This window comes from Apus apus, chromosome 2 (assembly GCF_020740795.1).
Source record: "Apus apus isolate bApuApu2 chromosome 2, bApuApu2.pri.cur, whole genome shotgun sequence".
NCBI lineage: Eukaryota > Metazoa > Chordata > Aves > Apodiformes > Apodidae > Apus > Apus apus.
Window position 1 is genome coordinate 78,273,398 of NC_067283.1, and position 14,031 is coordinate 78,287,428.

A 14,031-nucleotide genomic window follows, 5' to 3' on the forward strand; every position below is an offset into this window, starting at 1 on the left:
AATTGGTTAATCCTTGGGTAATGACTAATTTGGGGCATTTAACAACAAAATAAAGACATGTAAAACCCACATCTGTACTGTCAAATTGTCTGTTATGTAGTATAATATTTTACTTCCCAATGAACAGCTTTCTTTCACAAATGAAAGATTTGGGTCTGGAATTTTGCTTTCAATGTTTTAGAATGCCCCAAAATTTGTGGTTTCCCTTTCCTTGACAATATCCCAGGATACAGTTGCTCTTTTTTGTGTCTTCTTTGGCTTTTGGTATGGCTGTTCCTTTGTTTGAGGGGCAGGAATTAAAGGAGGGGAAGAAAAAAAAAAAAAAAAAAAGGGCATTTCTTTCCTTTTGATTTTTATTTGGGCAATGTCAGCAAGCATTGTGTACTTGTCTAAGTAATTAATTTTACATGTGTTTCTCTGATTGTAAATCGAACCTAAGAATATCACAACTTACCATGCATGCTGCATAGTGACCTCCAATCATTAAGCCTGTGCTGGTGTCCTCATGCTGTCCCGAAAGCAGGGTCTGCCACCCAGCGTGCAAGAATCTGATCCACACAGAGAGTTGAGATATTTGCTTTAAAATCCAGTCCTGGGCCAAAAAAGAGCAAGGTGGTATTCCACAAAGCAAGATCAGTTTCCTGAAATGCAAATGCTACTTGTATACCCAAAAATGTGAGAAATAACTTTCTCTACAAATTATTCTATCATTTGCATGCATGATTGGTTAACTAATTCCTCATTTCCATTTAAAGTGGCAACATTAAAAAATGTCACTATGCATGCTCAGAGTGGGGGGCTCTTTGTTAGTAAGGGTGCCTCTAGCCTATGGGTGGGTATTGTAGTATGCTAATACTCATGAATACATTAATGTTATGTTAATTTGGTTAGTCCAGTTACTCAGTGTTTTTCCTCCCAGTGCTCAAGGCTACAATGAAGATAAGTTGTGGGCAGTGCTCCTTTCCATCCTTTTCATCTGTCTTGCAGGCCTGTCTCAAAGCCAGGCTGTTGTGTTTTTTTCTAATTGGTATCTGGTTTTGTCTAATTCTTACTGTTTTCTAGGCCCTTTTTTTATTCTTCTTGTCCTTATATTCTCTTCTATGTGATTTCTTCCCCCCAAATTTGACTTATTTCAATTAATAACTGACTACAATATTACTGTATATATTGTGTATATATATCCATATATATATTCTGAATCTAATGTGTCATCAGTTGACTTGATTTGTGAGTTATATGTGAAAACGTAGAATTTAGAAGAGCTTTTCAGGTATGGAAGATAAATATCAAGGGAAATAAATACTAGGTTTGCACTTCCTTTGGCAATTTCAGCACACCAATTCACAGATACACCTATTTCATGTGCAATTTTGCTTCATGATTTTTGTTTTCGGTTAACGTTTTATTTATGTTAACTGTCATTCTCTTGAAATGTATTAACTGGATTTCTTACATTTCACAGGAACTGTACTGCTGGATTTTTAAACACATGTTTGCAGGTCTGAGGGAAAAATGATTTCTGATAGTGACACATACTAGCTTCCATGGCTTCAGCTGTTTCCATTTTAACTTTTGATTTTCCTTCACTATCTTGTATTGTTATTTTTTTCAGTGAATTTTCAGTATCTTTCTTGTATCTTATTCTAAATTTTCTTTTATTTATATATATATATAATATCTGATTGCTTTTGATTTCTTTTGATTTTCTGACACTCCCCCCCCCAACTTTCTCTCCACAGCAGAATTTATGTTTTCTTGTATTAAAGAACAATCTTTATTTTTCATTGAGGTTTTCTTTTGTGGTTATTTCTATTTATACTTACATGTAAATTTAGCAATAATTTCAGAGTTCAATATCTTATGCAAATTAAAATTATAAATTAAAGAAAAATTCCTTATGCTATTGAAGTAAAATGTAGTTAAGCTTCCCATTTCTAGAAGGTCTGTTAATATATAACAATAGTGTCAAAGCATTTTTAGTTATTGAAGTTATTATTAAAGTATTTTAAGAATATTTTTTAAATTATATTTTTCCTAGTTTTCAGTCTCATACACATAGCTACAACATCATTAGAGCAAAGGGGCAAAGCAACAACATGCAATATATTTTTTAAATGCTTTCCAAAACAGTTTTGACACTACTTCTGGCAGATTGACAACATGTATAGAAGGCAGTGTTTGTTAGAAAGCACTGATGATTATATATCATGTCTGTAGTGCACAGGCTGAGAAAAACTTGGTGCCTCATTTTTTCAAGTTAAGTCCCATAGCTCAGCTCTACCGTCCTTGGGAAAAGAGAATAGAGATCCACTACAGATGAAATATTTCCAGACAAATTTCACTTTTTTTCTGTCAATTACCAGAGGTCCACAGGAGTACTATATATTCTCTTGGCAATCTATCAACCTCTTCTTCAGAAGGATAAAACACAAAATAACATTCACTTTTTCTTTCTGATACTAACCCATTATTCTGTCTTTGGCCTCCATGTCAATAAGTCATTATTTCTGTGGTGCTAAAGGATATGACAGTGGCAATAAACTAAGGACAGTCAATGCAGGAAAAAGAAATATTTTCCTGCCTGATTTTTTATATCTAAATAATGATGTTGATTTGAAGCTGGTCAGATTTTGAGAATAGAAGTACTTGTTCTGACAGGGAGGAATTACAGAGGCAGAATTTAGATGGAGAAGTCAGAAAGTATAGAATAAATGCAATTTATTACATGTTCCATAACTATCACTGCATTACCATGGAACTGAAAAAGGTCCCCAAGAGATGAGACAAAAGATGTGTAGAGCTGTGCTGGATGTGCATCTGCAAAACTGAATCATTCAGATTAATTCAAGTATGTGGTCAATTTGGTTATGTGAGATGGGGGAGACTGAGATTCAGGACAAGTCTCTGCTACTAAGGATACATCTCGTGATTGTGAAGCACACATATTTTGCATCACTGTACTCATATTGGTTTCCTAGGAATTCATTATAGTAACCTGCTGCCACACTAAGCAGTAACTACTGTACTGTAATGATTTCCAACAATACTGATGGAACTTTCTCACGTCATCTTATTTAATTATTAATTTTACCTCAGTCTGACAGTCTCTGGAGATACACAACGCATTTTCATGAGGGCTTCCAGGAGACAGCAAAAACACAAGTTGCATACATCAGTGTAACAAAAAACTGTAATGTAGGACACATAATCTGAAGTTGCAGATAAGAGCACTGAGTAGTCAGCATCTCAGTATGTTATCTTATGGCAATAATTTAAGGGATTTCAGAAAGTTCGGTCTTTTTTTTTTTCGTCTTTTTTTTTTTTTTTTTTTTTTTTTGCCATTAACAGTTCAAGTTTGTCTATTCTTTGCTTTACTGTCTCTTCTGTGTTAAATGTTAAAGGTCTTTCCATCTCTACTTCCCCCTGTAGACAAACTTTGCTGTCTTTATGGAAAGCTGAAGATTCTTTTGGGGGTTGGGACAGGTTTTAATGAATGGTTATGCTAGACCTTTAGTAGGAGGGTGCTGAGTAAGAATGAGGACTTTTATACTTAGCATTAATTAGGCTTTGGTTTTAAAAGATGTTTACCAGAGTGAAAACACTACAAAAAATCTTCAAGGCTGAGAATCCTTACTTTTAGTTGTTGAATTTGTCATAGTGGAATGATTCTCCAGGCTTCACACAGAATTCAAGAACAGCAGAGGCCTGAATTTCTGAGTATGATTATAACAGGAAGCAGACTATAAAATCATAGAATCATAGAATGGTTAAGGTTAAAAAGGACCTTAAAGATAATCAGGTTCCAACCTCTCTGCTATGAACAGGGACACCTCAGACTAGACCAGGCTGCTCAGAGCCCCATTCAACCTGGACTTTAACACCTCCAGGGAGGGGGCACCAACAGCCTCCCTAGGCAACCTACTCCAGTGCCTTACTACCCTCATGGCGAAGAATTTCTTCCTGATGCCTGATATAAATCTACCCTCTTTCAGTTTAAAACCATCACCCCTTGTTCTATCACTACCCTCTCTGTTGAAAAACTCCTTCCCAAATTTCCTGTAGGCCCCTTTCATGTACTGGAAGGCTGCTAATAAGGTCTCCCCAGAGACTTCTGTTTTCAGGCTGAACAGCCCCAACTCTCTCAGACTGTCTTCATAACATGTGCTCCAGCCCTTTGATCGTCTTCGTGGCCCTTCTGTGGGCCCTCTCCAGCAAGTCTGTATTATTCCTGTGCTGAGGGCTCCAGAGCTGTATGCAGTATTCCAGGTGGGGTGTCACAAGAACAGAGTGTAGGGGGAGAACTTCCTCCCTCGACCTTCTGGCCACACTTCTTTTGATGCAGCCCAGGAAGAGATTGGCTTTATGGGCTGCAAGCACGCACTGGCGGCTCATGCTGAGCTTCTCATCTACTACCACCCACAGGTCCTTTTCCTCAGGACTGCTCTCTACCCATTCTCCCTTCAGCCTGTACTTGTGCCTGCGCCAGCTCAGGTGAAGGACCTTGCTGCTATAATACTTTTATTTTTATTATTATTAAAAAACATCTGTTCAGAACAAAGAATTTTAAAACTGTAATTTTGGGGGCAGGTGTTTAGCAGTTGATCTCTGAAATGAGTTAAGCAACGTAGGGTTTTGCTTGTTTGTTTGTTGTTGTTTTGTTTCTTTTTTTTGGTGTTGTGTTGGGTTTTTTTTCCCTCTGGATGTCTTCTGAGACAGGGGAAAAACAAAGTTCTATATAGTAAATCTTGATTTGTTGGTATCTTCTGCACTCATTTATATTTACACTTTTATAAGGAAAGAATTTTCCACCACCACCATTCTCACAGTTTTTATAAAGGAAATTTCAGTAGTAATGTTTTCAAATACATCTAAAATGTGCCATTCTAAGAAAACTCAATGCACTGCATACACCATTTTTAACTTACTATGCACTGCTTATAGTTTTATGAACTGCTCCCAGGCATTTCCCAAGATGGAAACAAAGGGAAGAAAAATAATACCTGAATAGATAAAACTTCAGCCTTCTTATTTTTTGAGGTACTCTTTAATTTTACAGTATATCTGAAGTATAACAATGACTAACCTATTTAAATAGCTCATCTGTAAATATAGAAATCTGTAGAAGGAAATTGCATGCCTTAAGGCAAAAAATGTTTTATAGCAAGAATCTGGAAAGAGTGCAGAAAGACAAGGAAACCATGGAAGAGTATATAGTTAGAAACTAATGTGAGCCCCAGAATGTCTGGATTCAGTCCCTGGCATAACTTAAACTTCATATAACATTTACCTGTGAAAAATTCCTATTAAACCACATTCGTACCTAAGGAAGGTACTAATACATTCTGTTATATTAATCTGTTTTGAGCTGAGGCATGAGGTTTTTAAGAGCCCAATAATTTGGTCTTTATAGCAGTTGAGGAGAGTTTACATTTATGTGGGAAAAAAACGCCAACAAACAGGATAATATTGTCTAAAATTTTCTTTCCTCAGTGGAAAATACCATACAGAGTTAATTTTTTAAGCCCTGCCAGCTGTAAAAGACTGTTTCTTTCTTTACTTCCACATAACCCACTGCATTTTTTCTGGGTATTTCTAATGTACAGCAGTCTTGAAGTATTCTTCCATTATTTTGATGAGAAGCTGTACTTAGATGAATACAGAAGAAGCCATGGTGGGGTTTCTGGTACTATTATGCATTTGAAACAAGCATAAGGGAAAAAAAAAATTAAAATCTACAGTTAAAAGAGAGTTGATGATCTTCTTTTCACTGCAGTATTTTCCATCTGATCTCTAATTTCTTGCTTGACAATTCTTTAGAAATTTTGAATTTGTTCTGTTGCTTTCCCATGAGACTTAGAAACAAAATTAGTTTAATTGTGGTTCTATTTACAGAACTTGTAATTGCTTTATGATACTCAATTCCAATATTGGAAGAGTGTTAATTTTTATAGATTTAGTTGCATGTTTTCAGATTCCAGATTGACTGACCTTTGAAATCCTCAGATAAATGAACAAATTGCTCCCTTAAAGCAACTGTTTCTCTGAGGCTGAACAGTTATTTTATTTCTTTTAAGGTACTTTGCTTTAGGCTCTACGTCAACGACCATGCACATTTTAAAATTTTGTTATTCTACTATAAAACGTTACATTTTGCTCTTGAGAAGTTGAGAAAATATTGTCATTAGGAATTTAGAAGCTGTAATAAAAATAATATTGATATCCTAAACAACAGTATCTTGACTTTCTGTCAGTATGAAATAATTTTGTGAAGTTCCAATATTATATTGGTTGGAATTTATGGAAAGCACAGGGAGTAAAAAGGCACATTTGGATGGAAAGTTCCTGTCAGTATGCTCTAATACTGACTCATAATTGTCAAAGTCCATTTTGGAGGCTTTCTTTTGAAACCTGTCTTAGCCTTGGTATTTTTCACCATGTTGGGTATCTGTGTGGTATATGGAAGATCAAGAAATCATGTGAAATTAATTACCAATCACTATCTAACGACACTGTAGCATTGATTTTCATTTACTGTCAGACCAGATTAGCAGGTAAAGGCCAAAAGAGCCATGCTGAATCATCCAGTTTTTAATAATATGAATACTTTCATAGGTTGGAAAAGCCATGCTAATTCTTAAGGTATTTTAATAAAACAATCTGAAAACAATTTTACAGGAAGGATTGAAAAGATATTTTAGTTACAATGAGAGGCTTTCAGAGACTGGTTAGTATAGCTGTGAGTATAATCAAAGGTGAGAAATGCAAAAATTGCTGGTTTTAGTGATGAGTAAGTGGCTTTCTTTTCTTTCCTTGTCATATAGAAAATGGTCGGCTCTGGAACTCTATTCTGAAGACCTCAGAAGACATATGAATTTTTCAGTCAGCTTTTCATAATGTAAATATAATTTGAGCTTTCCCAAATGGGCAGCTATATCATGAACAAGCAGAAAACCCTTTTTTGGACTGTATTTCTGAACCAGGCTTCACCTTCTGTCTTGGGAACTTATTAAAGAGAAAGAAAACCTTGAACAGGAAGCTTATCCTACAATGAGAATTACAAGTACATCTTGTATCTGCCCAGTCCTAGTTTGTCTCTGTTTTGTGCAGAGGTGTTATGGAGCTGCTCACCATGGCTCCATCAAGGTGACCAGAAATCAAACCAAACTTGTAGAAGGTGAAACAGAAGTGCATCATCGTCCCAAGCGTGGATGGGTGTGGAATCAGTTCTTTGTTTTAGAAGAGCACATGGGACCAGATCCTCAGTATGTAGGAAAGGTAAGGTCACTGTCTTCTTTTTGCTTCTGGTTTTGATTTTTTGGTTCCCTGAAATGTAACATTGATTGTGTAAGGTGAAGTATCTCCTTAGATGGCATCTCCTTTATTAAGGGACTTCCTGGATTGCTACATACACACACAGTGAATTTGCCAGTTGTCTATGTATGCTGTCTGTATGTAAGTGCAGCTAATCCTTCTACATCAGATTCTGGAACCCCAAATGCATGTGGCTTAAATATATCACTGCTAAAGCTTTTTTCAGACTATTTCAGAATAAGATTCAGTTCTACTTTAGGAAATATTAAAAATACAGTCTAGGCTCCATAAAGTATCAATTCCACTCTAAGGATAGGGTAGAAAAGGACTCCTCCAAAGGGAAAACCCCTGTGATTTTCTTCGGAAGAAGTGGCAGAAGGCATGTTACTTGTTACATTTCATCAGAAGCCCATGAGAAAAACAAAACCTGCATTTACATTTTGACATAAATAATGAGCTTCTAATGTAAAGTTCATGCTCATGCAGTTGTAGGCTGGCCAATTGAAGTCTATTTTATCTTGTGTAACGTTATTTGCATAGCTTGAGTTTTAAATTTGCATTAAAATACCACAAAACTGGAGCTCTTCTTCCCTTGAACACTGTCTTTGAGCATTATGATGGAATTTTTTATTATATAATCTAGATGAATCTTAATTTCCTTAATGAAAATAGAGAAGGATGTTGAATATGAGTGAAGAAAGATGGTTAACATGGATGAGGACATGGAAAAGGAATTATTTCAATTTAGGCTGCTTTAAAGTTGGGAATCCTGAAAATTTTGTCTTAGATTATGAAAAATATCCAAGGAAACCATCTGAAACCACAGATGTCTGTTATCAAGGGCTTCCAAATTTGAACAGTATCATGAGAACTAAAAATAACAAGTGGAGCATCTGTATTTAAGATACTATTAACACACACACACAAAAAAAAAATAGTTACACAGACTTTAGTAAAATACCAGGTATTTCAGCATACTGAAAATAACTGAGATTTCTGCAGGAAATGTAAACTGGGGAATGACCTTTCTAAACAGAGATTGAGGGTTCCATTGAAAGATAAGGTTTTATAGTGGGTGAGCAGATGAGGAGATGTGCTTCCAGACCCATCTTAGACTGATTTACATTTTCTTGAATGATTTTGGAACTGAAGAAACATTTTACAAATATGTTGCTGATGCAAAGCTATGCAGGATAATCAAAACATTGTCTGGAAAAAGCTAGATAGCATGAATAAGATTTAAATATGGAGATACATAGGTCCACAATGTGATAAGGCTCTTACAGAACAATTTCATTAATTGCTCTTGTCCACTAGTGGCTTTTCAGTTTTAAGTGACAAAGGAAGAGAAATATCTGTTAACTAGATCAATTATTGCCTCTACTGTCATGCCTTAAAGAAGGTACATGTGATACTAAGCTATAAAAGCTGAGATGAACAAAACAAAGATAAAGTGTTATTGAAACTATCTTAAAAATAATGTTAATCTGTTTACTGCTCTGATTACTTCTGGCCATGAAAAATAAATGTATATATATGAGGTTATATGGTTGGAGTAGTGGCAGAGAATAAAATAGGCTTGTTTAATTACTCCCACAAATAATAGCGGAGAGCATGCATTATTCTAAAAATACACTTCAGAAGAAACCACAAGGGAAAGATCTATTAAAATTGATTCAGCTTTTACTTGAAAATGTGAGGTTTTGGTGGTCATGAGTTAATTTAGAGTAGAAATAGGAAAATGAGTGAGATTCTGAAAGAGTCTAATAACAAGAGTGGAAACAAAAATCTGAAGGGGTTTACAAGTAAAGCATGCTTGTCTTTATGAAAGCATTTATAGGTATGATTACATGGAAGAACAGAGGTGTGGATCTAGTGAGCTAAGGAATTGTCCCTTTCAACTGTATGTTCCTGTGATAGCATTATATATTTCCATTCATCCTCTGACCACTCCATTAATGCTATATTTTTGGAGATAAATTAATAGGTTTCTTTTAATCCTTTGTGGTCAGAATGTGACTACATGCCTTGTTTGAGGACATTTCTTCCTTTTTACTTAGCAATTTTTCTCCCCTTTTCCTCAAAATTCCCTGTGGTGTCCATAATTTTCTACTCTGAATACTTTAAAACATTAGTAAGATCATCTTTGCAGAAGCTTTGCAGGACTTAGAAGCATGTGTACACTATTTTCCTTTTTTTTTTATTTTTTTTATTTTATTTTCCTGACGACCTGATTTGCTGCAAAGATCATTCATATTGGCTGAGGCATTTATTTCAATTCAGCAAAAAGCAAATCCTGGCTGAGACTGATATATTAGTAATTAGCAAAAATTCAGTAGTCATCATTGTGTCAGAGTTCCTTTTAATTTTGAAAAATACATGACTTACTGATGCTGTGTTTAATTGTACATAGCTCATCAAGGTCTCATTCTATGTGCCTTTCATTTGACAAGAGTTTTTAATGCAAAGACCCTCTGTTTATGAAGAAAGACTATGTGAACAGTGTCCTCTAATTCCAGGCTACTCTTCAGTGGCAGCACACTATCAATTCTGTCAATTATTAATTCTGTATACTGCTACTCTACCTCACTGGTGAGAGTTTTGCCATTTGAGATCTGTCCTTCCACATTTTTCACACCCAATTTAGGAGTAACATCACAGAAAGCAGTCATTATGTACAATACCATTATAATGGTTACAGTCATTGTTGTGGAAATGCACACCGAGGACAAGAATAGGGTAGGCCTGCAATGAAAGTGGTATGGTTTCTCATTCTTACCATGAAATGACCGTCAAGAGGATGGATTAATTTAATACTATCATCTCTTAGTGTTAGGACAAGTCATCACTACATTTTAATATGAAACACATCCCCATTCCTTGGTCATTTGATTTCTCAAAACAAAGTCACTTGGAGCCTGGAAATCTGTATAAAATTCTTCTGTATTAGCCATACTCAGAAGGTTTTCATAGGAACATGGCAAAACACATGTTGTGGAAAAATAAGGTTGTGGTAGAAATGAGAAATTATCCTTTTGTAGATGTTAAGTATTTTCTGTGGTTCTGGAGTTATTGAACTGCTGTTGCACTTGGATAAAGTCTTCAATGTTTTAGAGTATGTTTTTCTGAACAAACAACTCCAGAAATAGTTTTGTAATAAAAAAGGTATCTTTAAAGAATTTCAAACCACAGTGACTTCTTTATCTAAAATGATTAGTTATTTGGGGAAAGGTTCTTGAAAATTTCCTAATTATCAATAGAATCTAGCAATGTTAGTTTTAACAGATTTCTCATCTGTGTGTGCAAGTGTAAGTGTGTGTGTGTGTAAATTTGATTAAGTGGGAGCAAATACCCTTGTCTCAAATAAGCAGCTTGAATCCACGGAACTGAGTGCACCATTGACTGCTGAGGAGTCAGCTTCAGACTGCACTAGCTCAGAGGAATGAAGATTCTCCTGAGGAAATCTAGAAAAATTTGGAGTGTAGGGCTGCAAGCTTTAACATTTCTCAGTTGCTATTGCTGATACAGTTTGCATTTCTCTCGTATTTTCTGCAGGCTCACAGGTTAGATAATTCAAGTGTCAGGATATGGAGAACAAATGGCAAATAAATAAGTTTAGGAAAGAAGAATAACAAAGTACATGTTTCAGCCCATAAGATTCTTAATTTTGAACCCTCCCTCACACCTCTTTGTCTCCAGAAAGTCTACTCTTCCTGATTTTTATTTAAAAAGAATCACAATGGAAGCAAGTAATAACTACACATTCACTGTCCTTTTTAGTTTGGAGAGATAAGTAAATATGCAGTGGTAAAGGGAAAATCAGTGATGGTTTGGGGCTGAGTAAGTCATGCTATTGGAGGGAATAGCAGAGGAATATAATGAACAAGACTGACACTTGATTTCTCCGTGGACCATTTTGGATCTCTGAAATACTGAATGTATACCTCTTAATCTACTTCAGGTGTCTTCTGAAGGGTAAATAGGAATGTCTTTTCAGGTATTCTGCTCTGTGTTGTTTTTAAACTGTATTTTTATTCCCAAATTTGGGGGGTAAGGGGAATGACATTTGACTTAGTTCTACATTTTTACTTGTGATTCAAAAACACTTTCAGATTTGTGTTGATGTGGGAAATAAAGACACATGAAACAGTTGGAAATGAGTGTGAAGACAGGAGAGGGAAAAGGAATGTAACAGCTTTTAAAATGTCCTGAAATCATTGTAGTGCGAGTTAGATTAAGAAAGAATTCCCAGGTGTTGTATAGGATTTTCAAGGTAGCAGTTCTATTAATTTGTTATTTAAATCTTGATAACTGTCACCATTTGACTCAGGTCCGACAACAATGCTCTCGATCCCCTCCCCCTCCCACCCAGGTAGGGAAGGAGAGAGAGAAAAAGAGAGAGACTTGGCTGGATTGAAAACTAAACTACACAGCTTTAATTAAACACTAATGATATAAGAAAATATATATACAATTATATACAAATATGTTCAGATATGTGCGAAAACCTCTTGCCTCCCCCCACCCCCAGAAACTCCCACAGCATTTCCCTGAGCTGGGAACAGTCCTGAGAAATCCCGGAGCTGCTGGAGAGAACAGAGAGTGATGAGGGTCAGGAGAGCTCGAGCCTAAGGGTTGACGGTGGTGGATGGACGGAGTCCTCCCTGGACACCAGCCATGGACAGAAGAGATGGGAAGAAGAAGCAGGAAGGAAGTTGTCTTCTGTGATCTCTGATCTTCCTCTGAGCTTACGTAGATATATGGAATGGAATATCTCTGGCCAATTTTGCTGTCTGTCTAACTCGGCCTCCTATGGGGGCATCATAGATCTCCCCGTAGTGTCTTAGCCAGCAGAGTGAAGGTGTGACCTTAAAGACCCAGCAGTTACAAAAACATTCTATTCTTATCAGCCTTAGTTAGAACACACTGTGATTAGTTAAAAGAAGGCTTGCTGAAGAAAAATTACATCAGTAAAAGGAAAATTGTCTTCATCCTGGCTTAAACCAGGACACTGAAGTACAGTATAACAAACTTATAATTCAAAATTGTTTTACAAAGTAACATTGTAACATGTCATTGCAAAAAATTTGTTCTAATACAGAAAACTGAATCTCATTTTACCTGATCATGGAGTCTCCTTCTCTTCTGTAGACTTTCAATACTCATCTGCATACATTTCTGCGTGACCAGCCTTAGCTGGTCCTGCTCTGGCAGGGGGGTTGGACTCGATCATCTCCAGAGGTCCTTTCGAACCCCTACCGTTCTATGATTCTGTGATTCTATGATATCAAGAGAATCTCACATCTCAGATTTAATGACAGTAAGGAGAAAAATATATTTCAGAATAATTACTAAGGAAAAAACAAAAGTGGAGTTTTACAATTAAAATGTTTGTATTTCATGTTAGAATTTTACATAAAATAAAGCATATCAGATGTTGCAGAATTTTAAACATAAGCAAAAATTCCAAAATTCATTCTGATAGAAAATATTTTTCTTCAATTATAAAGAAAATGAAAAGCAAAGTGTAGATGTTATAGTTTAAAGATTTTGCATATAGCTTGTTAGCTATTTTTATGCCTTTGTAGAAAGGCATGCAGGTGATAATCAGCATCTAGAATAATACGAATCTCATTTTCTACCTTTTAGCTTGATAATTTCACAAACAATTTTCCTCTGTAGCTAGCAGACACAGAGTAGCAATAACAACCTAAATATGCAAACACAGATTTTTCTGTTCTTTTATGGACTTCAGTTGCTACTTTGTATTTTTATGCTAGAATAGACCTATGTAGAAAATAAAGTAAAAACAAAAGGAAAAGAATGCTGGCTCAGCAGTCTTTACAATCACATATTTCACATGTCTGGTGTGAGATTAACTTTTTAATTCTTCCAGGGCTCTTAGGAAGGGGGATGGCCAACATTGAAGGAATATACTTAATATTTGAGCAAAGAGTTCAGCATCATGATTTTTAATTCAAGACTGAAATGTCTCCTGTTTCTTCCAATGGACCTCCCAGCAAATACATTAAATATTGAGATTATATATATATACAGTGAAAAAAGCAGAAATTTACATATTTTAATAGATCCCTTTCAATAATAATAATAAATCTTCCCTGTTACAGTTTCTTGTTAGGTCAATAACCAAATATTGTATAGTGCTTTTTATGTAGTTTGGTCTTTATGGTTTTCTGCTTACTCAAAATCATCTTCTTCCTCGTTACAGCATTTTCATTGCACTAGGTCACTAACTTCCGATTTAACAGTACATTTTATCTTTTTTTATCTTTATGCTTTTCTGCTCTCTGATTACTCAGGTCCTGAGTCTTGTCACTCTTGCAGTTGCTAAATAGCATTTTGATACAGTTCCATTGAAGTTGATGGAAAGCCAACACTGGTCATATTGGACACTGCCCATTTCTTTATTCTCTTACCTGTCTCCCACTGTTGCTCAGGGAGCAACTTTACCAAGAAACAGAGGAAATGCCCTCTCCATCTTAAATGCTGTCATGAAATTTGAGGTCAGTACTGTGCAACATTATATGGTCTTATATCATGTTAGCCATCTCATTTTCTACTGTATTTTTACAGAGCTAACTCAAGACTCTTGCCAACCCAAAAGCTTTTCAAGTGTGCATTGCTTTTCTTTTTTTTTTTACTTCTGTTTGCACAGAACTTTGCCTCAGCCATACTGAGAGTAACCCTACCTTTACTCCA

General features: G+C 35.7%; 1 protein-coding gene across 4 annotated transcripts in view; it reads left to right on the top strand.

Annotated features, from left to right (window-relative positions):
- Positions 1-14,031, top strand: part of LOC127380455 (cadherin-18) — a 265,704-nt gene that overhangs the window by 80,288 nt on the left and 171,385 nt on the right. For all 4 annotated transcript variants that reach the window (XM_051609377.1, XM_051609379.1, XM_051609380.1 and 1 more), the window contains exon 4: positions 6,822-7,275. In XM_051609377.1, coding sequence (XP_051465337.1) covers positions 7,048-7,275 — 228 coding nt within the window. In that variant the 5' untranslated portion in view covers positions 6,822-7,047. The remainder of the gene's footprint in view (positions 1-6,821; positions 7,276-14,031) is intronic.